Genomic DNA, 27,428 nt, shown 5'->3' on the forward strand with positions numbered 1-27,428 from the left:
CTGTTAACATGTCCTAAAGTTCTCTTTAAATTAAAGAATATTAACAATACTTAAAGTATAAGATATAATAGCAAACTACAAGGACAAAGTTCCTAAGAAGCAAAAAAAAAAAAAAAAAAAAAAAACATGATTTGTACATTCAGATCATACTACTCTACAAAGTCACCTTAGGAAGTTATATAGTTATTACAATTTTACCATTTCTCAACTCTTTTCTGTAATGTTTCCTTTGACATTTTCTTTAAAAGCAGTTCATGAAATATACAAAAATCACTCTCAGTTCCTAATAGTTTGAGTATATGTTTTGGCAAAAACAGAAAACCTCCTCTAAGTGCCTGCCTATGTTATTAACTAGATATGACTCCATATGACATTTGATTATTCCCAAAATAAAAATCCAACTTTCAAAGGCATTCTAAAGAAAAGTACAACAAACACCCTAGGCAATTAAAAACAAACAAACAAACAAAAAAAAAACCCAGAAGGATGGAAGGGAAGGAGGGAAGAGCAAGCAAGAGAAAACACTCATCCCTCACAGGAGGGCAGCCTCCCCAGTACAAGAACATTATCTGGATTTTAAAACTTGGAATTTCTTCCCAATAGTCCCCACATGCTCTAGTTTGGATCTTTTTTTTTTTTTTTTTTTTTTTTTGGGTGGTGCTGGGGATTGAACCCAGGGCCTCGTGCATTCAAGGTGAGCACTCTACCAACTGAGCTAGATCCCTAGCCCCTATAGTTTGGATCTTGAATGGTCCCTGAAGAGGACTGCTATGTTAAAGGCTTGGTCCACAGTGGCACTACTGGGAGGTGGTGGAGCCTTTGAGAGGTGGGGCCTTATGGGAAATTCTCAAGTCCCTAGGGACAAGTCTCTGAAGTGGATTGTGGAACTCGGGGGCCCTTCCTTTCTTCACTTCCTGGCCATGAGGTGAAGAGTTCTGCTTTGCTACGCCTCTACTTTGCCATGATATGCTGCCTGACCAAAGTCAAAGTTAACAGGACCAACTGATCACAGACTGGAACCTACAAAACTGTGAACCAAAATAAAACTTTCCTCTTTGTAAGTTGACGATCTTGTGTATTTTGCTCCTGTGATGAACAGCTGACTAAACCCTACCTAAGAACCTCAATGGGGCATCCTTTATTTTACTTTCTTTTTGCCATTTGGTAATTCCTTTTTCCTGAGGAAGGTAGGGCAAAATAATTACAATTTAACTGAAATGCTAACATTTGCTGATTATTTTTCTAACTAAAAGTAGGAAAGAATGACAGATTTAAAATGAAAATTAAATAGTAGACATGTATCTAGTCATCTTGTTAAGATCAGAAAAATGACTAATAAAAATGTGTTTTGGAAAACATCCCATCAAAAAGCATGCTGTTTGCTTTATGAAGGTTAATTTCAATATTCATTAACAGAAGTAAGTAAGTATTTTAAACAGCATTGATCATAGCACTTCAACAATGTCCAAATACCTCTTCATAGTATCACAAAATGTTCAATTTCTCAAAAAAATTTTTTTTAATTTGAAAAAACAAACAATGATTGCATGGAAGTCATATATTTAAGCTTAAATAAAAACTTCTTTGGAAAATGTCTCTCTATTAATTTTATGAGTTAAGAGTGTAAACATTGAAATTAAGTTTCTGTTAATACCTTGAATTTAATAGTAGTTATACAGTTCCAAGTATCCAAAGAACACTAGTTCTAACAAATGGTATGGCAAAAAAATTTCCTCAAAGCAGATCATTTGGTGCCTTCGGCTGCCGCCATTAAACACCCTACAAGTCCCAGATGTTTAGTGGCCTCCACTGAATGAGGTGACACAGGCAAGAGGGACAGCAGACAGGAAACATGATTTGGTCTCTACCACCTGCTCCGGGAGTTTCTTAGCTCCACAGAGGTGAACAATTCCCTGGTTTCTGAAAAGACCTAGGTGAGACACTGGTATGCACAGGTACTATGTAATGACATCTCTCCAATAAAACTAAAACTCAGAACTGCAAAAGGAAGGGGTCTTTGCTGCAGTCCTACTAGCCATGTCTGCATGGTGCCTGTGATATCACTGGTGATCATTAAGTCCTGATGGACTGAGCAGCTGAGGCAGTGAAGTACCTCTACCTGGCCGCAAGTCCCTGTGCAAGTTCCTTTACCCCTTTTACTTCATAGGGTTCCTGCATTAAATTTAAAATTCATAGAAAGTGCTTGGTGATGTCTGGGACATGAGAAGCATGCTATAAACGTTAGTTACTGTTACATCATATTCCCAATCTCAGAAATAGGACTTTTATTTTTATTTATTTATGCATTTTGTTTGTTTGTGGTGCTGGTGATCAGGCCCAGGGTCTTGCACACACTAAGCAAGCAGTCTGCCACTGAGCTACACCCCAGTCAGAGATTTGCTTTTAAACACATGACCTCAACTAATATGAAGTCTGACAGTGGGCAAATCAACCTTTTAAACATGGAAAGAGAAGATGTGGGATAAAATAAAGAAGGCAGGAAGTTGGAGAGAGAATAAATGGATGTGAGTGAAGGGCTCAAAGAAAGACAGGAAACAGTAAGACGAAGAGGAAATAAGAATCAGAAGTGACGAATGGTTAAAATGAAGAGAGAACTGAATGGAATTTCCAAGTTGCAGGGTCAGTACAACAATAGCAAAAGCAATCACATCATGGGGCTTTAATGCAATCAATCTGGTATAAATTAAAATTATTTGCAAGTGGTCCATCTTTCCCAATCTTACCACTGAATATAAACACTGTATGTAACAACATCCCAGGTACTCTGGATGTGCTGCATACAGCACCCAAGCAAAAAAATACTTCCAAAGCCCCTCTTTGATTTATTTACTCATGCATTTCTCATTTTAAGATAACTGGCTCCAGAAAAAGTAAAATGAAACTTTATGTTCAAACTCTAGCATAAACTTCAGAAATCAGAAAAGTAATATTAAAAGGGTTAGTACTCCTGGCATGAGATCTTCTTAATATCAGTGCAGTCCACGGACATGGTAAATAATGTAGGTGTGCCAAGAACTTGGTACTTTATCACGAATATGGAATTTGAATGATCTGGGTACAGCTTTATCAAGTTGCCAATATCAAAACCACCTATCAAGTTGCCAATATCAAAACAACCTACTCTGTGAAGGCAATGAATCTATTTCAAGGGACAAGATATTCTTGTTAATAATGCAAATAGGAGGCTATAATATTAGTGTCATTACTTCAAGGAGCTGTAGCTGTTACTGAACCATGAGCTCATCCCGACATCAACTGCAGCTGTCCTAAGAGGTACAAGATATAAACAAAAAGGACACAGTTATTAAAGAAACGGCGTAAAGTTCGTACACCTTAGTGCTCTACAGAACCAACAAGTCCTCTCTCAACAACAAAAAAAAACTATGCTGTCCTGAGAGTTAAGAGCTTTTCTTATTACTAGAACTTTAGCTTCAAACTTTGGGATACCTTGCCGTTGGACATGGAGCTTCTTTACTGAGTCTTTAATAATGTTCTTTAAACATGCTAGCAGATCCACTTATATGTATCACAGGGATAGTGTCTGGCTAAATCTCTCATTGATAATTACAGAAGAGGGGAAGGGAAGTGGGGCACACAGGGAGGGAGTTGGGGGGGAGGAGAAAGGAGGGGAAAAGGGAGAGCAGGAGAGGGGAAGGAGAAAACTGGATTTCAAGCAACTTTAAGTGGCAGGGACTCAGTGACCAGGATCACCAACTCACTTAAACCTATAAGACAAAGAAAGCTCCTAGAGATTGAAGAACTTGCCCAGGGTCACCAATCCATGGAGATCTCAGGACTGAGGCCCATTGAATCTAGACAACCATGCCTCCTTCTCTGAACCCTGCCGACAAAGTTGTAGAGATTTGTAGATACGATATCCTATCGACCACAGGCAGCTTGACCTCGTCTGTGGGGCTGATTCCTTGGTTTAGCAGCTTTATCCCACCTTTGCTCTGCACAGGAAAAGGAGTCTGGACATGGCAGAACAAGAGAGCAAATGCCAAAAGCTGAGAAAGTCTGCAGTGCTGCAGGGCCTCACACCCTGCTCTGTGTGCCCTGCATTCCTCCCTCTCCGCGGGCTGGGCTCTTTCCCCTCTGTCTACGAACATGCTTGAATTTCTAATATTTAGAAAGTAAAAATACACTATCCCTTGAGGTCTCACTTTGACTTTAGGCTACAATTCTGACCTGCACCTGATCCTCTCCTAGGACCTTTGTGAAAGCACAGCTGATGCTCACTGAGGTGCACCCCCACCCACCACTTAGCTGCTCTGGAACTGGGTAGGTAGGTCTATATTTCCCAGGATGAGTCTCCTTCTCCTCCTCCACCACCCCCCAACACTCTGCAAGACACTTTGTCTTTCTTCTCCATTCTTCAAGGTTCAAATAAAATTCCACCTCCTCCAGATAAGATAATCACCCCGGATTTTCAAAAAGCATGACTCCTTTCTCAGGGTTCGGTGCTTTTTCTTGTGCCTCTGAATTATGAAGGTGCTTTTTCATTCTACTTTTTATTCTAGTGAATTTTACTTTTATAGTGTCTTCCCAAGACACCTAGAAGTATCTTGAGTTAGACCCCTGCCTTACTTACTGTTGTACACTCTAATTTTTACTGCATTAAAAGCTCCAGTGAGAATTTACCTATTGCCAATTTATTCTAGATCACGGTATTGCACTTGCTATGGTATCACAAACGCAGAGGAGAGAGAGTTCTTTAGCTTTAAAGACCTCACAAGGATCCCAAACTCCATCCACCTAGATAAGCGGTCTCTGAAATAAAGTGGATGCATCTAGAATAAGAAAGAAAAGCTACAGGAGAAAGGTAACAGAAACTCAGGATCTGCTACGATAACATTTCATCCCTTCACCCTTCCTGTGCTGCCAGTCTCCATTGGCTTTACCACATTGGTAAATGTTAGGTTGGTAAAAAACTGAAATGTGTTATTATTGCTGGAAACAGGCCAACGTGTGAGGGTGTTTTAGTGTAAAGGTGAAAAATGCAGTGGTGGAGGGGATGAAAGGCAAACAGAAATTAGAGGTGCGGTGAAAGAGACGGCAAGGAGAGGGAGGAGGGGGTGAAGAGAGGATGTCGGGAAAAATTACAGAGGAAATTGCTCTCTACAGACACAGGAGCTAAGAGGTCTGGATGACAGTCAAGAACAAAAGAATAAGAACTGGGACATCCAGGCCCTGGAGAGGGGCAGGCTTCTGAGAGGACACATGCCACTCTGTGCAGAGGGTGCTCTGCCTCCGTTATCAGCTGAAAGGTCCAAACCAATCTGGATGCTCTCTCCACCCTTCGCTCCCGTCCACCACCTCTGAACATGCCGAGGACGGAATCAGAAACAGAGCCCTGGCAGTGGTTTTAGCTGCGCAGCTGGTCATGCTCTGAAGCCAGGACAGACTGGGCTCAGGAAAGAGGCTTTTCGACAACAGAACAGATTCTCCCATTAATCAGGAATGCTCCTGGGAGGAAGAATCGGAGCCAGTCAGCTACTGGTCTGGATATGGCTAATAATTCCTCTCTTAGGTTTCTGGAGGATCTCTGCCAGGGTTTCTCCTAACTGCATACAGCAAGTATGATTTTCCCTCTGTATCTAAAAAAACCGGCAGTGATAATACTGAAAAGAAATGCGACCAGGGCCAAAAGGGTGAGCTTAAATAAAATGAGGCATAACTAAAACCAACTTCAGGTCAAAAAATACCAAACCTATTATGTCTTTTCCTTTCAGAGGACAGTATGAGTTGGTGTCCTGTTTTCTACTGACTGGAAATCTCCAGTCACTGCATACTTTTCTCCTTATCGGGTCAATGATAATTACTATTCACGATCATGACCCTGAAATATTTCTAAATTCTGAACATGTTTTACACTTCAGGATACTTTCTGACAATCAGTCTGTTTATAGCATCTCCTTATTGACTGTTCTCTATGAGGGAAACGGAACATTTTATTCTTAACTCCACAAGCCGGTCCTCCCCTTACAAGAGCTTCTCCATAAAGGACAAAAGATAAAGTCTAATGTGTATTAGCTTTATCATGAGTTATCTGGTACGGTTTAGTTTGAATCCATTATTTTTTTTTCATTCATGATTTATTAATGATCTCTTGAGTGCCAGGCACTGCCTCTGCTTTTGGGGGGAGGCACACAGGAGCGTAAAAGAGGGTGTGATAAGATATACAGAGTGCAACAAGGTCCTGCCACATTCAAGCACATGTCCTGGGTGAGGAGATGGGATGGGAGAAGGGGTTCTGCATGAGATACAGCACACGTTGACCTGCACTTCCTTTAGCTAGCCTGGGTTCCCCTGGGATTCTAGTGTAAGAATAATCACGCCTGAAACACTGGATATGCATTGTCAAACTTACAGAAAGAATCTGTGAATCATGTAAAGAGAAGCCAAGCAAATTGGGCTATGAATTTTGCTGACATACCAGGAGGAGAAACAAAAGCATTCTCCAAAGGTCAGGAAGAGAAACAGGGCCAATGAAAGACGCAGGATAGTACATAAAATAGCAGAAGATGAAGCCAAGGAACTGGAACCAGGAGTCGCCAAACTGAAATCTTCACAATTTTATTCACAGGCTCCAGACAGGGAAACACTTAAAAGCCTTACTTCCAAATCATCATTCCAATATGAAGAAAAGGACTCAAAATCACCTCTACCACGGAACACTCTGATGCTCTCCAAAGGGTCGTTTTGACTCCCCTCAGTTTTTGCCCAGTCTTTCCCATCTTAGGAAATGGTACCAACTGCTCAAGCCTGTGGTCATTCTGGAGTCCCTTCCCTAATCTGACCTCCAAATCCAATATTCAAGCTCTTTCAGTTAATTTCCAAATGACACTCCCTTCTCTCCACCTCCTCCACCAGTCCCTCATCTGGTCACATGGTGTTCTTCTGGCTTCCTGCAGTATCCCAACTAACCTACAATTCATACCCATTTCCCACAAAGCAGCCAGAGTTTATCTTAAAAAGTGCACATTTACCATCTTCGCCTGAAGCTTAAAACTCCTTCGTGGATTTACAGTCCACTGGGCATAAAATCCAAACTCTTTACCTTATAGTCTGTATGGACCAAGTCCGTCCCTACCCCTTAAAATGTTCTTCTCCAGGAACTCTGCACAGCTAACTCCTTCTTACTTTTCAGTCGAACTTAAACATTATCTCTTCAGAGACAGGCCCTCTCAAATCACCCTGTCTCAGACTCAACGCCCTATAAGTCAACAGCAATTATGTCATTTTATTTATGCCCCATAGGACTGAAAGCTTGGACCGGAACTTCATCTGTTTTGTACAACCTGAATCTCGCACAATGTCTGGGGCACAGCAGGTGCTCAATACATATGTGTTAAATGACTGAATAAACAAATAAAGGAAACGTATACAGGAGACATTTATTTGCTAAGGGTACATGATCACCCTTTTCAATGTAACTATACAGAAAAAATACATGAACTTCAGACAAAACAAGTTTAGAAAACAACTTTTATACCTACTTTTGAAACTGTTTTTAATCTTAAGTCTGTAAGTTCATTCATAATAGTATTGCTTCCTAACTTTTTCATGTTGGAAATATACAAATGGCCCACAAGCACTGGTAACAAGACAGCAATGATCCCAAAGCTTGGGGTGCTTCCGCAATAGGAAAGGCACATGGTACCAGACAGAACCACCCCTATCCCCAAGAAGTGCATCCCAGGGATACTGCTTCATATTGTTCAAAGTCCGAAGAAAAGCTCACAGAGAAATCTATTGGAAGTAAAGCTGGAAAAAACATGAAGGTATGAATGTCTCCAGTTCACTGTTTTGAGTATTTTAATGGAAAATCAGATCTCACTATGTTGTTCTCGAGAACTAGGATAAATGATAAATATGGGTGAAATACTAACAGAGCTGAAATGAAGGACTCCTGTCAAAATATGTATACTTCATGAGTACTTTAATTAAACTAAGTTGTTTTTTCATCTACAGAAGAAACTCTTGAAGAAACATCTTTAAAGAGCTGAAAGTCCAGATGAAGATCCAAAAACTACATGCAGATGAAGTAGCCTGACCACAGTGATAAAGGCTCAAAAACAATACTGCATTTACTACAGTAAGTTTTGAGTACGTATAAATATATTTATGTGCACTGCAGTAGATACCAAATTGTATACAGAATTTGAGTTTGTGTAGGATTCCATTTGTTTGCTTTTTGGTCCTAGGCTCCCTCTGAAACAACAAGCCATTCAATCAAGCCCCGCCACAGAGTGCAGAGCAGAAACATATTGCTTTTGGCCTCACGACTGTCCTTCCCCACTTGTGTGAAAAGCCTGTGTTGACTGTACTGTGAAAAAAAATTCAAGGAAAGAAAAGCCCTACTGTTGTAACTGTGCCAAAAAAGTATAAAGAAACAAACCCAGATGCTAGAATTTGAGGCATTTCCTCTGCTATGTGACTATGTTCTTTAACTGAAGGTCAAAAGAACATTAAAGGGCTTAGATACTTTAAATATATCAATTTAAAATATCCATTTAAAGTTTTAAGTGGATATTTTTGTGGTCCTCTCAGTTTATGCATGCCAGTGACATACACTTAACTGACATTTAACACAGAATTTATTCGGCAGCATTTAAGGAAAATCCTGGTATTGCTTTCAAACATGATTTATTTAGATTTCTAGTGCCTTATATTAATAGAGATTGGCTCACTTTCCTGACAAACTGAGTCCCTCCAAAATGCCAGTGAGTGAATAAAATCATTCTTAAGCCCATTTCACATTTACTACCTCCTAACCCCTTAGCATGTCTATGTGTCTATAATTCGCACCCCTGCCCCCGGACATTCATTTATTTTTGATAATACAGACAATAGCAAATAACATAAGATATAATAATTTTATTTCTCTTCATAGGAGGTACGTCACGCACTATTTGTAAAGATGTGAAATGTGTATTTTGGTAACAGAAAACAGTACCTCTGCCCATAGGAAATATGACAAAGTCGTTATGTTAAACAAATCACTGTCTAATGGACCACCCATTTGGCAACAGAACTCATACTGAAGTTTTCAAAACATATTTGAAACAAAAGGATATCTTTTAATGAGATGGCAGAAGTCTTAATGGAGAGGTTAATATGACTGAGGAATAGACAAAAAAAAACACACAAGGCATCAAAGTTAGTATATGATTTTGTTAAAAATCCCTCTGGACAACAGTGATACAACTCTTAAGGTGGCAAAGACTTCACTTCAATACAAAGAGTTATAAAATACAGCAAAGAATTCCCAAATACAGAGGCTTCCCCAAACAAGATTTCACTTTGAGGGTGAGAATGGCTTCAACTCAGTAATCTCAGAGACCTAGTCCTCCATTGTCTTTACCTCTGTCCCCAGTATTTCCTTCCACATACAGAAAACTGAAGCCAACAGTTGATAAGTTAACAACCATTCCCATCTTGTTTACCAAAACTGTGGGTTATTTGCTGGAATGGTTTAAATAATTGTGTTGGGAGTCATCACGGTTACTAAAGGACATAGCATCTGATCATGACCCCGTAGCAGCTCTTGTCTATCCGGAGGAGACGAGCTTTCTGACTTGTTGCTCTAGAAATGTCAACAAAAGGAAGACAAGTGTTCAACTTTATCTCTCATATTTCCTTTGCTACTCAACAGGGTCAGCTTCCCTGGCGTGTGGGAAGCAGATAGACAACACAGTTTAATAGCAAGCTTGGGTGTGGTTGTTACAGTGATAAGGGAAATGAAAGTGGAAGGAGTTTCAATAATATTTATGTGAAGAGTCATAGCTTATTCTCCATGAGCTGTTTACAAAGTACCTAACATTACATCAATTCTTAAAAAGAACCATCGGAATGTAGGTATGGCCAGTGGTTAGGGTCTATGACTAATTTCCACTATCGAAGAAGAGCAAATATTTTGGGAAATTCTTAACCAGAAACTGTAATGCCATTATGATCACTGTCATATTTAATAGCACACAGGTAAATGCAGACATATACATATCAGGTAAGATAAAAATAAACATGACTGCATTTATTTCCAGGTATTACCTATTATGTCACCACATACATGTGTGCTTACATAATCTAGCTATACAGAGTCGTATATGCACATGGGCATATATGCAATTTCTTTTGGCACAGAAAGTCCACAAGTACAGAGTGACGTGCATAACTTTTAATCACATTATTTCCTATGCACATGAAGGCTCACTTTTATAAATCCATATGGGATGCACTCTCCTGACTGAAGAGGTTTGTACAGGTCCTTGAGATATTTAAAGATCATTAGGGACAACAATATAAGAAAGCTTTCAGTTAGGCAGATATAAACACAAACCAGAGGCATGAGTGAACACCTCCGTGTTGGGGTGCTCCGTGTCACACTGAGATGTAACATCACCACAGCATACTTTCATTTGAAAAATTCCTTGATGGGACAGAAACAAGCTGGCTCTCCATCTGAAAGCATCGACTCAGAAGGTTCTGCTGTGATTAGCAATCAGAATGCCAAAGGGCACTGAGAACTTAAACTGAAATAATACTATATTTTCTTTTTTCTACCACAGAGATAAACATGACTTTAAATGTTATATCTGAGGTACTTAGGCAATTTAAAAACCCTAGTTACCCAGATCTAGGTCAGACACAACAGAGAATACCAGACTTTGTTTCATGCCTTAGAAAAGTGAGCAAGGTCCCCTGAGGTCGCAGCAGGACCACCTGTGGACAGGCCTCCAGTTCTGCTCCCCAGGGTTTCAGGGACACTCGCAGGAAGATTTAAATGTCCTCTGCCAAGAACACAAACTGCATCACAACACTGAAACAAGCACCCTTTCACATTTGTTGTTGCAAAAACACACCTCTCACATTTATGAACAACTTGTGAGGCAGACTGGATGTTTTGATTCTTTTCTTTTGCCAAAGGAGGGGAACAGTAAATAACAGACTTTAATATAATATAAATATAGACACAAGATTGGAATGTGTTTGACACCTTTAAAATGTCTTCTTATTAAGGGCCAACCAATGTTCTTACCCATCTTTCTAATTTTCAGAACTTTACAACGGAACATGGAAACAGTCTGAAGAGAAAAACTATTCATTTTCTGAACTGTATAAAAGGGGAAGAAAACTGACAAGCGTACAACACTATATTAGCTCATTTTACTGACAGCTTTCCTTTATGTCTATAAAACCTGGATTCTATCTGCAAATAAAGAAAAAAGAAGTATCAATCTTTTAACATTATTAAATTCCTGTATTGTTCTCTTGTTATTGGAACAGGAAAAGAAAGGCTACCGATAAGGAGAAAGCACTGTGCTTGCTTTTCGGGAAATTTGAAAAAAATTCCAGGGACAGAGAAAAGAATAAAAAGTTTTCCGACACTTGGAAAACTAGGAAGTTGTCAGCCAGAAACAAAGAATACATCCTCAATTTGGAGGAACATTCCAGTCCCTTAAAAACTCAACACAAACACTAATTCATCTCGTGTTAATCCCTTCCCTCTTCCAACTTTAGAGGCACCACTTACTGCTGTCACTTCCTCCTGATGCAAAAAACAGTTAGCAACAGAGGCCACACATCAAAAGCAGGAAGGCACCCTGTACCAGAGAATGTTCCGAGCTTCAGAGACATCAACAACCCAACTAAGTCCACGATTCCTTAGTACATGCCACCCAAATAATGGGCTCAAAGCACATTATTCCAATGCCCCAGAAGGGTACACTTAAAGAAGGTAGTTATGCTATTAGAACACTTCTAAAAATTTTTTAAAGTTCAAATACTGAATTTTAATGCCCACAAATACCTTTCTTGAGAAGGGTACACACTTCAAAAAGAAGGCAGAGGCAGCAGTTTGAGGTAAACATTTCTAAAATCATAAAATTAAATTAGCCTCAACTTTATTTTATTTATTTTATTTTTTGTTTGTTTATGAGTATCTCCCAGAATGTCTGCCCTTGTCCAACAATATTTGGCCTGCCCATGGCTGCTCCATCCCACTAGCCACTGCCTGTGTGTCCATCTCATGGCCACTCAGATGTCCTAGGGTGAGGTTCTTTTCATATTCATTTCAAATGCCCCTATGCAGTGGGCCAGCCCTTGGTCTGTTCTCCCGAGGTGAGCAGGCCATAGTCAGAAAAGGGCAGGTCTGATTGTGGAGAATCCTTGTTCCATTTAAAGAGCTCTGCTTTAATGGGAATTTCATAATTAGAAACGATTAAAATGTGAATGTTGGCTAAGAAAGCATTCTAGAATGCAATCAATGAATAAGAGTCAGTAATTTAAACATTTTTTTCATATTAAAGGCAAGAGTGGTAAAGACAAAGATGAGGCTGGACTTTTGAGGTGGGACAAACAGAATGGGGTGACTACAGAGGAAAAAAAAATTGACAATCATCACAACTTTCATACAAGGTTAGCTCTATTAACCTTCAACAGGAAGTAGAAGAAACTGTAGCTTTGCTTACAGGTACATTTTTTGTGTAACTGTATGCATTCAGCTCCCTTCTTTTATTTAATCAAGATTTTTGTTTTTCCTTTATTCTTAAAACAACTAAAATCCTTTGTATTCAGAAAAGTTTTTTTCCTCAGAGAATATCTTAATAAAGATATTAGTAAATATATAATAATGGCAAGACTGGGAAATGCAACAAACATATTTACTAGAAAATTTTTACTTGTAATAAAATAGGAAGAACATTGAAACAGCACTTTTTGACTGAATGCAAATTCAGTGACTGTGTTCCTAAACTCTTTCTTCTCCCTCTTTTTTTCCCCCCTTTGTAGTACTGGGGACTAAAACCACTGGCACTCTACTACTGAGATACATCCCCCGCCCTTTTATTTTGAGATAGGGTCTCCCTAAGTTTTCCAGGCTGGCCCTGAACTTGAGATCCTCCTGATCCTCTTGCCTCAGCCTTCAGAATCACTGGGATTACAGGTGGGCCACCCCACTATGCCTAGTTCCAAAAGTCTTTCATGATCTTCCTTCCACTTCTTTTCCCCCATTAGCAGAACAAATAAAAACAGTTTGGCTTGGAAGAGTTGTCCACAATCCCAGATAATGGTTTGGGAATACTAATCACCCTAAGGAAGGAAATCCTGAGATACCAACTTAAGGACAACTCAGGAAAGATAATTCAGGGTGGTACACACTTTAGGAATACAGTCTCTTTAGCCTGGCTGATATAGACAAGTTGGCCGGGGACAGAGATTTGCTCTGCAGGAAGTGGAGAACCCCGCAGACACAGAAGGCAGCTCCAAGCCTCTGGAAGGAAGGCAGCCCCACCCTGGGGAAGTGGTCTCCACTCAGCAACTTTTGCCAGTGGCTCAGAAGGGATGGGATTCCTGATCCTTTGCTCATATCAGGAAAAACCTTTGCAGGGGCCAGGGCTTAGTCAGAGGCAGCTAGGCCAGGCAGCAACTCAACAGCCCTGCGTGAGAGTACTTGCCAAGCCCTGGGAACAACTGAGAGGTCACCTACAGCCAAATCAGAAACCACAAACATTCGAAGGGCTGCTTAGGGCTACCCAACAGTGGAAACCTCAACCTGTTCAAGTGAGTCATTAGAACATTTTGGTAAGCAGCCCCAGAGATGGAACTTGAAAGGCTCCAGAAGAACACCATTTCTCTGGCTGAAGGTATCAGGTGGTTTTTTTGGCCTTTCAACAGGAACAATAAATGTCTTGTTAAAAATGCATATTAAGTACATGATATTTAATCCTAAACTAAAGCACAGTTATGTGGCAGATAGTGCCCACCTACAGCTGCTGGTACCTTTTTAACTAACCTGGAGTAAGTATGGAAAGATGTTTGGACTAGGCACAACTTGAGACAGAAGACATGGCTTGAAAAAGCAGAATTAAGAGTTAATACAATAAAAAAAAAAAAAAAAAAAAAGAGTTAAAACACAAAGGTTAAAGAAGAGAAAAGGTGGGAAAATTTAAAAATGGCACAGAACATCATTACTTTATTTACCTGTACAGTATATAGAAAGCATCTCTCTATATGTCACCTTGGAAATTTGGTTTCTACACCATCCCTTTCTGTAAGACCAATGTGTTGAATAAAATGCTCTTCAACACCCACCTATTCATACGTCTCTTGGCAGAAGGATATAAAATATATAATCATCACTTTTTTTCCTTGATGGGCACAAGAAATTGTAACTACCAGAAGGTCATTCCTTAACTTCCCACAGCTAAAGTGCAGGTGTAATTATCCAACCAACTGCTCCCCTCCAACTGGCCTTAGGCCACGTTCCTTGAGTTTCCTGTTTTTATTTCCCAGATATTTGAAACTGGTTTCCGCCTTTCAGTAGCCCTTTTTATTCTCCTTTTACCAGTTATCAAGACATCAAAATAGCAATGATTTAAAACATGTTTTTAAGGACGACTCTAAAGATATGTAAATATTGATTTAACCAGTCTAAAAATCTACTACTTATAAAAATAACTTTGTTTCTATTTTCTTTCCCCATGAACTACATATATTTAGATTTTAAAGTCACTTTATATATATGCACACACACTTGTGTCTTTGCATAAATACTGTAAGCCTATAGTCTCTAAAAAGAGGAAAGACATAATTAATTTGTGATTGTCTTAACAAAAAGAGTGGGGACAGCAATACAGATTTAAAATTACTGCTTTAATTTAAAAAGTGTCTACAGATGGCACCTGTGTAGGTTAAGGAAAAATCAGCTGGACCCTAAAGGTGAAGGGGCCTCCCACCCACCTGAAAGGTAAGGTGAAAAGTTTTTTGATCAAGGGAAGGGCTAGTGTTTGATAAGCGATGTTAACTGGATTCCTCCAACAAAATAAAATTTTAAAGCAATTTATATGAGTTAAAGCAGTATATTCACAAGTATAATTCAGTACTGTTTTCAGATGTAACTAGCCCAAGAAAAAACTATTTCTGCCAATAATTTTAATGAAGTTATAACTTCAACAATCTGTACACCTGAAAGTCCTAAAACAGAAGGCATGGTCTCTGCAAAACTGACTCCCAGCTTCAGAACAAAGAATGAAAATGTGAAAGGTTCTCTTTTTTGGGGGGCCGACATTAAGTACACATATTCTCATATCAAGGAGTACCTTAACAGAAGTTTGGAAAGATCAAGAGCTTTCCTTGAACGTCATAAACCTCAAAAAACATACAGTAGCCACCCCATTTCCATCCTCTCTCTACTGGAATTACAGTTGTGCTAAGTTGTAAGAAAAGCCTCCTTAAGTTTAAGTTTGGTACACCAGAATCTTCCGTGACTACATCAACAATATTGGAAGGAAATAAATAATTTGACTCTTAGTATTTCTGATCCTGTGAATTAATAATTACACTGGATAATTTCTACTACAGCCCATACAATATTAGGAAAGATATGGAGATAATGACACTTAATAACAATCAGAAGATCAAGAGAATCACGCAAAAGTCCATAGGCATAAAGTTTTAGATATATTTCTAAAGTTTAGGAAACAACAAATGGGCAAACATAAAGGATCAATTCTATTGAAAACAAATGATTTCTAGCACTCAAGTTTCAGGATTGGTTTATTACCTGGCCTTAGACATACAAGATAAAAAGTTCCCATATTGCTTTAACTTCTTTTAACATTGACTTGGGGGAAAATTTTTGATTTCACAACGAACCCATTACCTGAAGTAAAGCAATTTTAGCATATGCTTTGTTTTAAAAACGTTAAGAAGTAGTAAAAATCCACAGGGATTGAAGAGCAACACCACAAAGCTGCTTCTTTGTGCAGGGAAGTGGACTCCTGTGAACAACACTATGACTTTGCTCCTCTAAGTGTGGTGAAAACCAGGCAGGAGTACTTTCTCCTGGGGTTTCCTAGAAATGCAGATTCCCCAGCCCTTGCCAGGTCTCCTGAACCAAGATCTCTGTGAGAAACCTGGTAGGCACTTTCCATCATGACACCTAGGTCTCCCATGGACCTTGGGCCCAGGTGCAAGGTGCGTGGGAGGAGGGTTAGGGGGCATCTGCATTCCCTGTAGTTACTGGATGACAACAGGTTCCCTGCCACAGCTGAAAGCCTCTCCACCAGGCAGTTTCAGAGGCAAGAGCATTAAAAGGGAATTCTGCACTACTTCAAAGGTGTGCCCAGAAGCCATTCTATCACATTTTTTTGAGGTACTTTTTGTGAGCCTTCCTGCCCTCTCCTCACACTATTTAAAAAAAGTATATATACACACACACCTACACACACATTTTGAGGAGAAAAAGTTCCATGAATAAAAGCAGACAGTACAATATTTCTTTCTAAATACTAAATTTTTCTTTACTGACAAATATTATAGTATCGAGAGTTAAGAATACTCAATGAGGCCACACAGGATAGGTTGTTTTGCTTCCTACAGACCAAGAAAAAGATAACAACCAAGAATAAAATTCAGCACTTATACCTCACTTGCATGAAAAAAATGTGAAAGGAGGAAATTAAAAAACTAAACATGGAATAAGAGACTCGTGATAGCAACATTTCCTTAGGTAGAACCGAAATAGTAAAAATTAAAGTACAGAATAATTAAAAGTTAATGCTCTGAGGGTTTTATAATCTGGAAGGAAAATGCCTATAAAATAAAAACCATTCGTCTCTACATCAAAATTAGTTTAGCTTCTGAGAATATAGCCATCCAACATAAAATCAAACTACCTCTTTTGTCTTAAGCAGCAGGAAAAAAAAATAGAGATATCAAACTCCATATAAATTAAGTATTTCTCATCTTACTTTCGATCCTTACTAGCTAGGGCTATATATTCTATGCCAGAGACATTTCCAGAATAAGTAAAGGCTTAAAATGTTATTGAAGGGACTTATGACATATCTTCAAAAAACAGAAACAAAAGCAAACTCCCATAGTGTGTCTAAAATGTGGTATAATTTTTGTATGTGCACCCTTAAGGCCATTTAGAAAATGGTCCTTCAGTTAAAGGCCAACCAAAGTCAAACTGGCAAATTGGAGGTGTAGCGGCCCATGGCCTGTGCTCAAGATGTTCTTTCTGAATGAAAGCTCATGTTTTCAATGAGTTTTCATTCAGAAAGAAATGAAACATGAGTTTTCATTCAGAAAGAAATGAAAACTTTCTGAATGAATAAACAATGAAAGCAGCTCTGACATCAAAGTCCCAGGAGGGACTTGGAGAGAACGCTGAGGAGAGGGCAGTTCTTGACTGAAAGCATCTGTGACAATAATCCTATTTTTTTTTATCTCCCTATGCGATTATTTAATCACCTTAGTGCTCTACTCTGAACTAGCTCCAATTCCAGGGATGGGTCTGACTCTAACGCAAACACTTGTAAAGACTTTTTTGAACAGGGGTTGTGCAAACGAGTCAATCAAATAATCAATTAAATTATTATTTTATATTTCTAGTATCGTGGGTGCCAACAACTGTGCTTTGGGCTCCCTTTCAGCTGGCTAATGGTACTAGTCCTTAGCCTCTCCTGGACTGTGTGGCAGACTATCAATGCTTCCTGTACCAGCCTCACTGCACGTACCCTTTTATCTCACTTTTGGTGTGTTAACATTGCCGGCCACTTTTTCTGTCCATTATACACATTACTGTCACATTAATCTTCCTAAAAATGCTCCTACTCCCCACATCACCGAGGTACTCAGAAGTCATTAAGGATACCAAACTCTCTCTGGCCTGAGCGTGACTCACAAATCCCTTATCTCCAGTTCAGATCTTTCTCTGTTCTGGACACATAACTCTCATCCTCCCCTCAATTCTCCACAGATACCTCAAATGTAACAAAACAAATGCAGGATGTGCCTTATTCAATCTCTCATAAAGCTGCTCTCCTTGTACCCCACATTTAGCAAATGACACATGTACATCTTGATCATCAGCTCCCCAGACGTCCATCCTGACCATCACCACCCTAAGCATTTATTTTGACAGTCATCTCCCTTCACCCCAAAATCTGGGAGTCTTTCTCTTCCTCATCCCCAAAAGTCAATCAGCCACCAAAACTCACTGACTTGACCATCTCCACTTCCTACTACCTATGACCTCTGCTCAGGCTCTTTTCTATCCAAGGATTCTTACACTCTTCTTTCCCTTTGGGTGGACTAACAAATTTCTCAGAGTTGAACTCATTCCCCAGTTCCTCCACAAAATCTTCCTTGACTTACCATCTTACAAAAGCAGAGTAGTTGTTTGTCAAATCAATGTAAGACAATGATATATAGTACAAGACGCTTTTTGATTTTCTTTTCTAAATACAGCCCGAATTATACACCGTTTAACATTATCTCTAGGTGCCTTTTAGCAGAAACACAAAGGAAGAATTGCAAAAGGCTGAACTACCTTACTCCTTTTTGCAAAATGTTCACTGTGCTAGTCCAAACAGGAGTTAAGTCCTACACAATCTATACCATTGTAGAAACCCATGTGATGTGTGATGCACCAGTGACTAAAATATTTCAGAACACATTTTATGGTTTCCGCATAGATATCTCTTCTACTATTGATAAATCAATCTGGTGATAAATCAGTGTGAAGTGTGTTATTTTTTTTTGCTCAATAGTCTTCCAACTAGGTTATTCCTCGTTGTAGACAGGGCTGACTTTCCTTGGGGATGTACCCCTCTAGTTCTCAGTATACTTAACATAAGCAACCCATGTATGGATGCTGGTCTATGAATTACCTCAGCAATTACTGAAGTGACAAACAGCTCTGTGGAGATGTCAAATTTAATTTGCCCAAAACAAAACTCTTATGGCCTCTCTAAATCTGCTCCTCTACCTAATAAAGGGAAATACAACCTTGATTTCTCTTTCTTTCCCACCCACATCACCAAGTCCTGTTATTTCCAAATGCTACTTCTATTACTTGCACTATCATACTATGATTTTAGGTTAGAAATCCTAGGATTTACGTTTTTACCCCTCCCTTATCCACTAACAGATACTGTCAGTTCTTTCATCGAAAGGCTGTTTGTTCATCTATGCTTTGCAGTGGTCTCCCCTGTTACCACTCCAGCCCAGTCTCTGAAGGCACCATGTGAGAGTAACTGAAACAGCTCTCCACAGCCTCTTGACTGTGTAGCATCTCCCTTTGTTATCCATTCTGCATCTGCCCCTGCCCCCATTCTGCCTAACATTGATTTCCCCACGCTCTGCTTCTCTCTGCTCATAAACCTGTAATGATTTCTGATAGCTAACATTACCAGGCTTCAGTTCCTTGCATGAAGTTTAAGACATTTCATAATCTGGTTCCATTCTGCCTCCCCATCTTTATTTCCTATTACCCACCTGTGGACATAAAACCTGCCTTCTTTAGGCCAGTTCTGTAAGCAGCTTACACATAAGTCATAAAAATTCTCACTTCCATGTTTTATTCTTTTCTCCATGATGTTCTCATTCCTGAAATCCATCATTATCCAAACTCTTCATGATGCCTTATCATGTACAAATCTGGGTCATGCTTCTTGACCCTGAACTCCTATGGTATTCCAACTATCAAATTTCTATACTATTAATGATTTAATTATTCAAAAGTATGATGTCATTACTAATTTTTTTGTATATGATACAGATTTGAATAGAAGTTAGAGCTTTCTCTTTCTGAATTATTTCTCAGTAAAGGAAAAATTCCCTAATGCTGATTTCTTATAAACCTTGCATACAGCAAAGTGTTTTATGTTGAATAACAAAGTACTTAACCTCAAATGATCTCAACCAAGTCTTCTTTTGAACTACACAGAGGTCATCTGACAATACATTTAAAATTTTTTAAAAGTAAAGAAATTTAATTAGGTAGAATAATTATTCCTGGGGCAACAATCTCAAAATAGGAACTACCAGATCTTAAAAAAAAAAAAAAAAAGGTTTTTAAAAATTACTTTAAAAATCAATGGGGCTGGGGTTGTGGTTCAGTGGTAGAGTGCTTGCCTAGCATGTGTGAGGCACTGGGTTCAACCCTCAGCACCACATAAAAATAAACAAAGCTATTATGTCCATCTACAACTAAAAATTTTGTTTTAAAAAATCAATGAAGTTAATCACTACCCTGCAAAGATCATAAATATGCACCTTACTAATTACAAATGCAACTGTCCTAATTTTATGTGCACAGATATTGGGTTTGGGGACAAACTTCCTATGATAGCATCATACTTAGATCTGCTACATTTCAACCAACTTAGATGGCTGTGCAGAGGATACACTCAGGAACAGGCTGTTAAATGACTAGAAGGTGGATCAAAGAAAAACAATGATAGCCACAGTCACCAGGAGGTACTGGAAATGTCTGAATCAAATAGTTTTGTGAAATATAAGAGTAACAAAAAGTAATGGCTCTAATTGCTATGTTATTTCATATAATGTGATTTTAAATATGTACAACTAACAAAATTAACTAGTGAAACAGACATGTGTAACTATCTATATCCCTAAAAGTTTATATATTGAAGTTGGCCAAACATTTATTTTGGTAGACGAGGAAGCAACGCACAAGGGCAGTCAGTACAGGTAGCTAACTGTATTGGCTTAGAGTCATGATGTGGTCAGAAGAGTACACGGCATGGCTACTCCTAGGCCTGCGACTCATCCACTGTGTAAAACCTGTTAATCGATGTTCAAATTCAAAGACTGAATTAAAGTTACATAAAAGTCTCAACTGCTCTAAAATTTTATTTCCACCGTTTTCTACTATATTCTCTTTTAATGATTTGGCAACAATGGTAAGTACAAACAGCAATGTTATTTTATAGGCTACTGAAAATTTCTTTTCTTTGTTACCATTTAACAGAACTTGGAAATGTAATGCATTTCCCAAACTTCAGTTCCACCCTATGAGGTTGTCTTTTGGATGCTGAAAATCCTTGGTATTCCAAATTGTGTTACCAACCTTTCCATCTTAGAATGACATAATTTCAGAGAGAACGGTACATTTTAAAATGTCCTATTAGCACTCATTTTCTCTATTTCTTTTTCCCCCAAGAGGAAACTAAAGCTAAGGGATAATTCAATGCTGGTCAGGGACAGGGACGAGACTTAAGCCCAGGCCTTACCCATCATTAATGTGGGTTGTGAGCCATAGCACCAAGTTCTGGGTACTCCATTTGGTATTAATGTGGTTATGAATCACATTTTTAAGTTCTCAATCTTTTTTTTTTTTTAGATTTTATGCATAATGTACAAATGTTATGGGCTATAATAGTATAATTTTCTTGTTACTTTAATGTAGCTTCTGACTCTTCTCCAGAGGTGAAGTGCCTCGTGATCAAGCCATACCTATGTGATTCCTGCCCCTGGCAAAATCAACCTCAGCCTTCAATCCTCAATGTACAATTCTAAATTCTAAAGAGCTCCTCATTTTGCCAGATGAGCAGCCTTTCTAATTAGCAGGCTCTCCTCATGGAGTACCATCTTAAGGTCAATCAAGCAGAATGGACCTGGTGACAACAGATGCTGATCTCAAGCACAATGCTCACGAGATTATCCATTATGCAGGGGTGACCTAGGCCGGTTGGCACAAGCCACCTGCTCATGTGATCACAGCATTTCCATTCCACCTCCTAGGGAATGCATGCACACACTCAACCTCACACCAGCACCTGGTACACTTTATGCATCTCATTCAGGATTCTAAAAGCTGCAGAGCTCTGTAAGCTATCTTTGCCTTTTCAAACCCTCATACTGTCACAGCTCAGAGTTACACAATTCTACAGCTTACAAATGGGTGATGAACAAAAATTAACGCTTACCTTCAATTCTCTTTAAAGCTGAAAGGCACATATCCTTCCTTGGAAACTCAAAGGGATTGTTGCAGGTCCGAATGGTGTCACATTCACATTTCCCATTGATTATATTGCAGCCAGAGATAAGGTTTTCATTGCATGGTTCAAAACCAAGCAGCTGGTCATCATCCCAGTTCTCATCTGCAAAACAATTACCCAGATAATATTTTCTTGCTGCTTCACTCAAAGACTCCTTTTAGAGCAAGAATACGCGGGGATGTCAAGAGGAACATCCAATTTTGACACCTTGGTTTGTGAAAGCCAATTTCAATTGGCTGAAATTGTACAAAAGAATGAAGCTCAACCTCCTACAAAAAATGGAGAAGACTAAAAAGCCATATATGTAGATACATATAAAATGTTTGTGCTCAAACTCCACTACTTCCATGTTATAACAATAATTTGAGATTCCTTTAGAATTTTAAATAAAGTTTCCTGAATTTTTCCACCATCAATAAAATTAAAGAAGTCAACATTTGTCAATCGAAGAAATTCTTCTTAAAACTAATTTTTTTCTCTATCAGTAGAAGCCAGCCTAAGGTTTGAGACAGCTCTTCAATTTAATACATCAAGGCACGAATAAACAAAACAAAACAAAACAAAACAAAAAAAACACACGAGTCAAGAATGAGATCCAGTGCAGAGACCCCCCTCTGCTGCATCTTGGAATAGACTGTTGTGTTCAATACTGCCCAGAGTTGAAGCCAGCAATGAATGCTCCCAACACCATGGGCTAAAGCCTACTGAGACACTGAGGTCTTCACATTCTGAAGCTGAGACCAATCTGGTGAGGATCATGGAATAGAATAGGTGCTAATAAATAAAGTAGATTTTAAAACAAGCTTTCCTGGGACCCAGCTCAGAAGAAATCAACAAACATGATAAACCATAGCCAGGCCCAATTCTTAACAATATTCCTTGTAGTTCAAATAGCTCTTTCAGGAAAACAGATTATTTCTCTATGGGTCTCTGGGAAATTATGTGGGTTTTTCTCCCTCTTAACATTATCTTTAAAAGATACTTTATCACACCTGAACTGAGGACTGACTGTTGAATAGTAAACATGTTTCTGATAACCATATCTGAAGAGAATTTTAGAAAGTGCTTGAGTTTGAGAAACCTTAAACTTGTTGCTCACACTACAGCAGGGATAAATGCCATCCTAAGAATGTGTGTTGGGCTTGGGGTGTAGCTCAGTGGGAGGGCACTTGCCTAGCATGTGCAAAGCCCTGGGTTCAATCCTCAGTACTAGGAGAAAAATAAAAATAGAATGTGTTTTCATAGAAGAGAGCATAAACAAAGAGCTATGGTTTTCATGGGGCTAACGTACTTTTGGTGTCACTGCTTGATGCACAAACTAGGCAAAACTTCCTCAATGAAATAATTTTATTACTAAAGTGTCTTTAGAAGAACATCATTTACAATATAAAGAGCTTCAGGGTGATTCTCTGAAAAGAGAGAAAAGAAAAATCTTGTGTTTTTATTTCAGGAGATCACTTAATGTGATCAAAGCCTCAGCTCTCAGTGAAATGATTATCTTTTGGTTTCAAAGTTTAAACAGAAACACAAGTGATCTGTTTTAAAATGTTTTCTTCCTTAGCCTGCATCTGGCCTTAGAAATAACATGAATATAATATTTACACACAGGAAGGAACTTTTTTATCTTCAAGGTGGCAGTGCAACTGCTTAAGGATTCCAAAAGGAAACCTAGGAATAATTCAATGTGGAAAAGGTGATGTATGTCTTTGGTTAAAACAAAATGGTGCATCTCAATGATGTCTTATCTCTGTGTTAACTCTTGACACACTATTAATACCACTGTCGACACACTATTAATACCACTGTCCTGATACAGTTGAGTGAAACATTCCATGAAGGATTTTCTGTGACTGCATACTCCCATCTATAATTCAAAAATCCTTCAATTTAGAAGTTCAAGTAACATTTGAAACACTGAAAGACTTCATATTCCTGAGAGGAAACCCTTATTACTGTTCTTGTAACTATATGCAATATCACCAAGTTTTTCCACAGTGAAAACCCCTTCCCTCCACCAAAATTGGAACTCCCTGAAGACATCACCATCCTGGGCTAACGACAAAATTCTCTAACCTATCTCCCTGCCACTATTTTCTTGTCTCTCCACCTCACTTCCTAGTTATCAGAATCATCTTCCTCCATAAGCAAACTTGCTCAGTGGTTCTCTCTTGCCAAAAAGTCCAAACTTTCTGTTGTTGAATACAAGGCTCTTCACGACATGATTTGTACCTGTTTCTACAGACTCTTCTTTGATTGATCTCTCCCACAGCCTAATACTCTAAGCACACTGAAATTCTCCCTGCAAACCCATAGTAACTGCTCCCAAGCTTTGCTCATGGAGTTCAACTGCCCAGAATATCTTCTTCCCTTCTTTCTCACACAACTCTTATCCATCCTTCAAGACCTAGTTCAACTGTTACCTCTCTGAAAAGTCTTCTTCAACTGCCTCAGGAAAATGAGCTATTCCATCATCCATTCTCCTGCAAACATGTGCACAGACCTCTCACCCACTACTGTAGTGGTTTTATCTACATCAAACCTTCCCAATAGACAGTCCTCAGAGGCAAGAGCTGGGTCTTACCCAACTTTGAAAATAAATATATATATACACACACACATACATATGTTTATGTATTTACTATATAAAGAACATGTTTAAAAATACAAGTATTATTTTAAATGTCAATCATCAAAGCACTGTACGAGACACACATTTTAAAGAAATGCTTAGACAACACTGTGCATTTTTCACTAAGCATCATCTGTCATTAGCCTCTTTCCCAGCTCAGCTTTAAGAGGGCACCCTCTTATCACAAGGCTGGCATCAACAGTTCTTTCAAGAAGCCCATCTCTGCGCCAAACCATTTTCACTGCCAGATGCATTTCCTTGCCCTGCCGTAGGAAGACCATTTCCCCTGAACGTGGACTCGGGACTAAAAGGCAACTGCCTCTGGTCACTCCCTGGCTCCATACCGTTTGCTTCTTTCTCAGCAGCCACTCTGGCAGCAGCACAGGCTGTACCTGAAGCAGCACAGGTAAGCCTGACTCAGAAACATCAAAGGTCTGCCTGGAAAGGTAGCATGCCTGACTCCAAAGTCACAGAATCTAAAATATTTTCCTTTTCTTTCTGAGAAAAACCTTTCAATCCCCCAGCCCCTCCTAATCAATACTTTTTTTTTTTTTGACAAATAGTTCCTTCACAGCAACTATTTTATAGGATCCAGTACAACATGCTTCCGAGGCAAATGCTTTTATAGTTTTCTATTACAGAACATTATACTTTAAAATAGTTTAACTGAAAATCAACAGGGATTGAAAGCAAAAGCATAATGAAATTTGATTAAATCACAGACTAAATGAAATCTGAACAAATCTGAGCCCAATACGGGCTGAGTATCCCTTATCTAAAATGCTTGGGATTAGAAGGATTTCAAAATTGGGAGCTTCTCAGACTCTGAAATATTTGAATGTCTGTGCTTAGAAAATTTCAGATTTCAGAACATTTCAGATTTGAGATCAGGGATGCTCAACCTATAGTGCTGGACAGTACTTGGTAAATTCTGTTTTGGAATCTCTATATAGCAAAGGTTCCTAGCTCTGCTTCTCCAACTTAGTTCCTGAATCTGCCCTGGACTGGCCAGGAAAAAGAAGAGGGTTAAAATCAGAGGTGTTGCTCTTTATTTAGAGCAAGTGGGTCTTTTTTTCCTGGTGCTCAACCATGACAGAATGTAGTCTTCTAGATGGAAAGGTGAAAATAATTGAGTACCTCTGTCAATGTATTTTAAAGTTTGTAACTTCTGCACAGTAACAAATCAGGATGTTAAATAAGTTATTTTCTTTAAGTATATAGAAAAGGAAAAGTTGAATAATGTCAGGCATGAACTCAAAGTCATACATTTAATTTGTCCAAATATGTGAATACTACAGCAAAGACGCGTATCTAACTGCTAACCTGAATCTCCACTCAGAAGGCAACTGGCAATGCAATGCCCTGCCTTGGCACAACCACTGTAGTACAGCAGAATTACTTCATGAGTACCTCCTTACTTCATCCCAAAAAACACTGTAATGCAATCAAGGGCTGAAATTTAATAAAATTAATAACTTGTAGTGCATTCAATCAAGGGCATCCTTAAAGGAAACTGACTTTAAAAAATTATTACTTTACCACAGAAAATTTCATGGTAGTGAATACGAGGACACATAGTACAATCTGGTACCACAGTCTCAATTATTCAGACTAAGATGCCAACAGTTTTACATACCACTGTTTTTATACTGTTGGTGCCAAGCTGACAGAATATGGGCAACTAAAATTTTAATACTATAATGAAAATAGCTTGACCTCATGTATGATATGAGAAGGTCCTGGGGTTTCCCAGGGGTCAGCAGCCCACACCAGGAGAAAGCTGTTCTAAAGAGTATGAACATGCCTTGCTACTACATATAAGCCACAGAGCACAGGATCTAGGTCTGAGGGACAGCAAAGAACACTGGGTACCTCTTCTCACTGAACCATAAAAATGCATGTTTCTTTAAGGTGATTTAGCTAATTCACAACTGGTAAATAGAAAAATGGTGTCAACACATAAAGCAAAAACTGCATTAGTTTATATATGGCATTTCCCAGAACATTAATGTCATGAAAAAATCCCAAGCAGTTCCCCCACCCCAACAATTAAAGGAAAAAAATCTCACAATATATGAAAACCTGAGGCTGGTAATTTTATTCAAATTCCTTTTTTAGTACAAAAATGACAGCTCTAGTGGCCGAAATTTCCACATTTAACTATCTAGGGAGATTGCATGTACAAATGAAAAAGCTAGAGACATTTCCTTCTGTATTTAAAAAAAACAGCAGGAAAAAATGACTCCTGAATCTTGAGTTTAAATCTGATGCAACAGGTCTCCATTAAAACTAACTGACTTCAAGGACCTGTGCTCTCAGAGTAAGCAGAATGAGCTCTGAAGTACATGCAGCTGGAAAGCAGGGGTTGCCAGGGACACAGGTGTAAAAGCCGAGGTGGCTTACCTGTGTATTTCTACTTGGGTTCTTATGGTTTACATTAATCCTCCATGTACACAGTTCCATAGGTTTTGAGTGGCCTCCTCTAACTCTGTTGTTTCCAACAGCTCTTATTTTTAGTGTAGTGAATGATTTTGCAGAATGAGAATGGTTTCCTTGTTTAAGAGCAAACGTTTGATGCCAAAGCAAAAATCACTGACTGCCCTTCCAATAGCCACATCCAGTCTTGCCTTGGACTAAGCACAGAGCACAGGATCTAGGTCTGAGGGACAGCAAAGAACACTGGGTACCTCTTCTCACTGAACCATAAAAATAAGTCTTTCTGCTACACAAAACATCTCTCAGTGTTCTTGGTAATGCATGAAGTTCCTTCCTTCTGCAATTGATAAAGATTTTAATGCAAAAGCTAATCAGAGAAAAAGTTTTCATCCTGAAGGCTGGAAAGGGGAAACTGAGAAGGATGTGAAAAGGCCTCATTCAAGGTGTATGCAGACCTGTGGGAAGCAGCTCCAGGGTGCATCCCCCACCACACACACCGTGCCAGAAACTCCAGGGACCAGCTGCTC

General features: G+C 38.9%; 1 protein-coding gene across 5 annotated transcripts in view; it reads right to left on the reverse strand.

Moving 5' to 3' along the window:
* The window catches only part of Crim1 (cysteine rich transmembrane BMP regulator 1), a 180,689-nt gene that overhangs the window by 122,013 nt on the left and 31,248 nt on the right, over nt 1–27,428 (reverse strand). For all 5 annotated transcript variants that reach the window (XM_047522876.1, XM_047522878.1, XM_047522877.1 and 2 more), the window contains exon 2: nt 21,765–21,938. In XM_047522876.1, coding sequence (XP_047378832.1) covers nt 21,765–21,938 — 174 coding nt within the window. The remainder of the gene's footprint in view (nt 1–21,764; nt 21,939–27,428) is intronic.

The sequence above is a fragment of the Sciurus carolinensis genome, chromosome 13 (genome assembly GCF_902686445.1).
Source record: "Sciurus carolinensis chromosome 13, mSciCar1.2, whole genome shotgun sequence".
Lineage (NCBI taxonomy): Eukaryota > Metazoa > Chordata > Mammalia > Rodentia > Sciuridae > Sciurus > Sciurus carolinensis.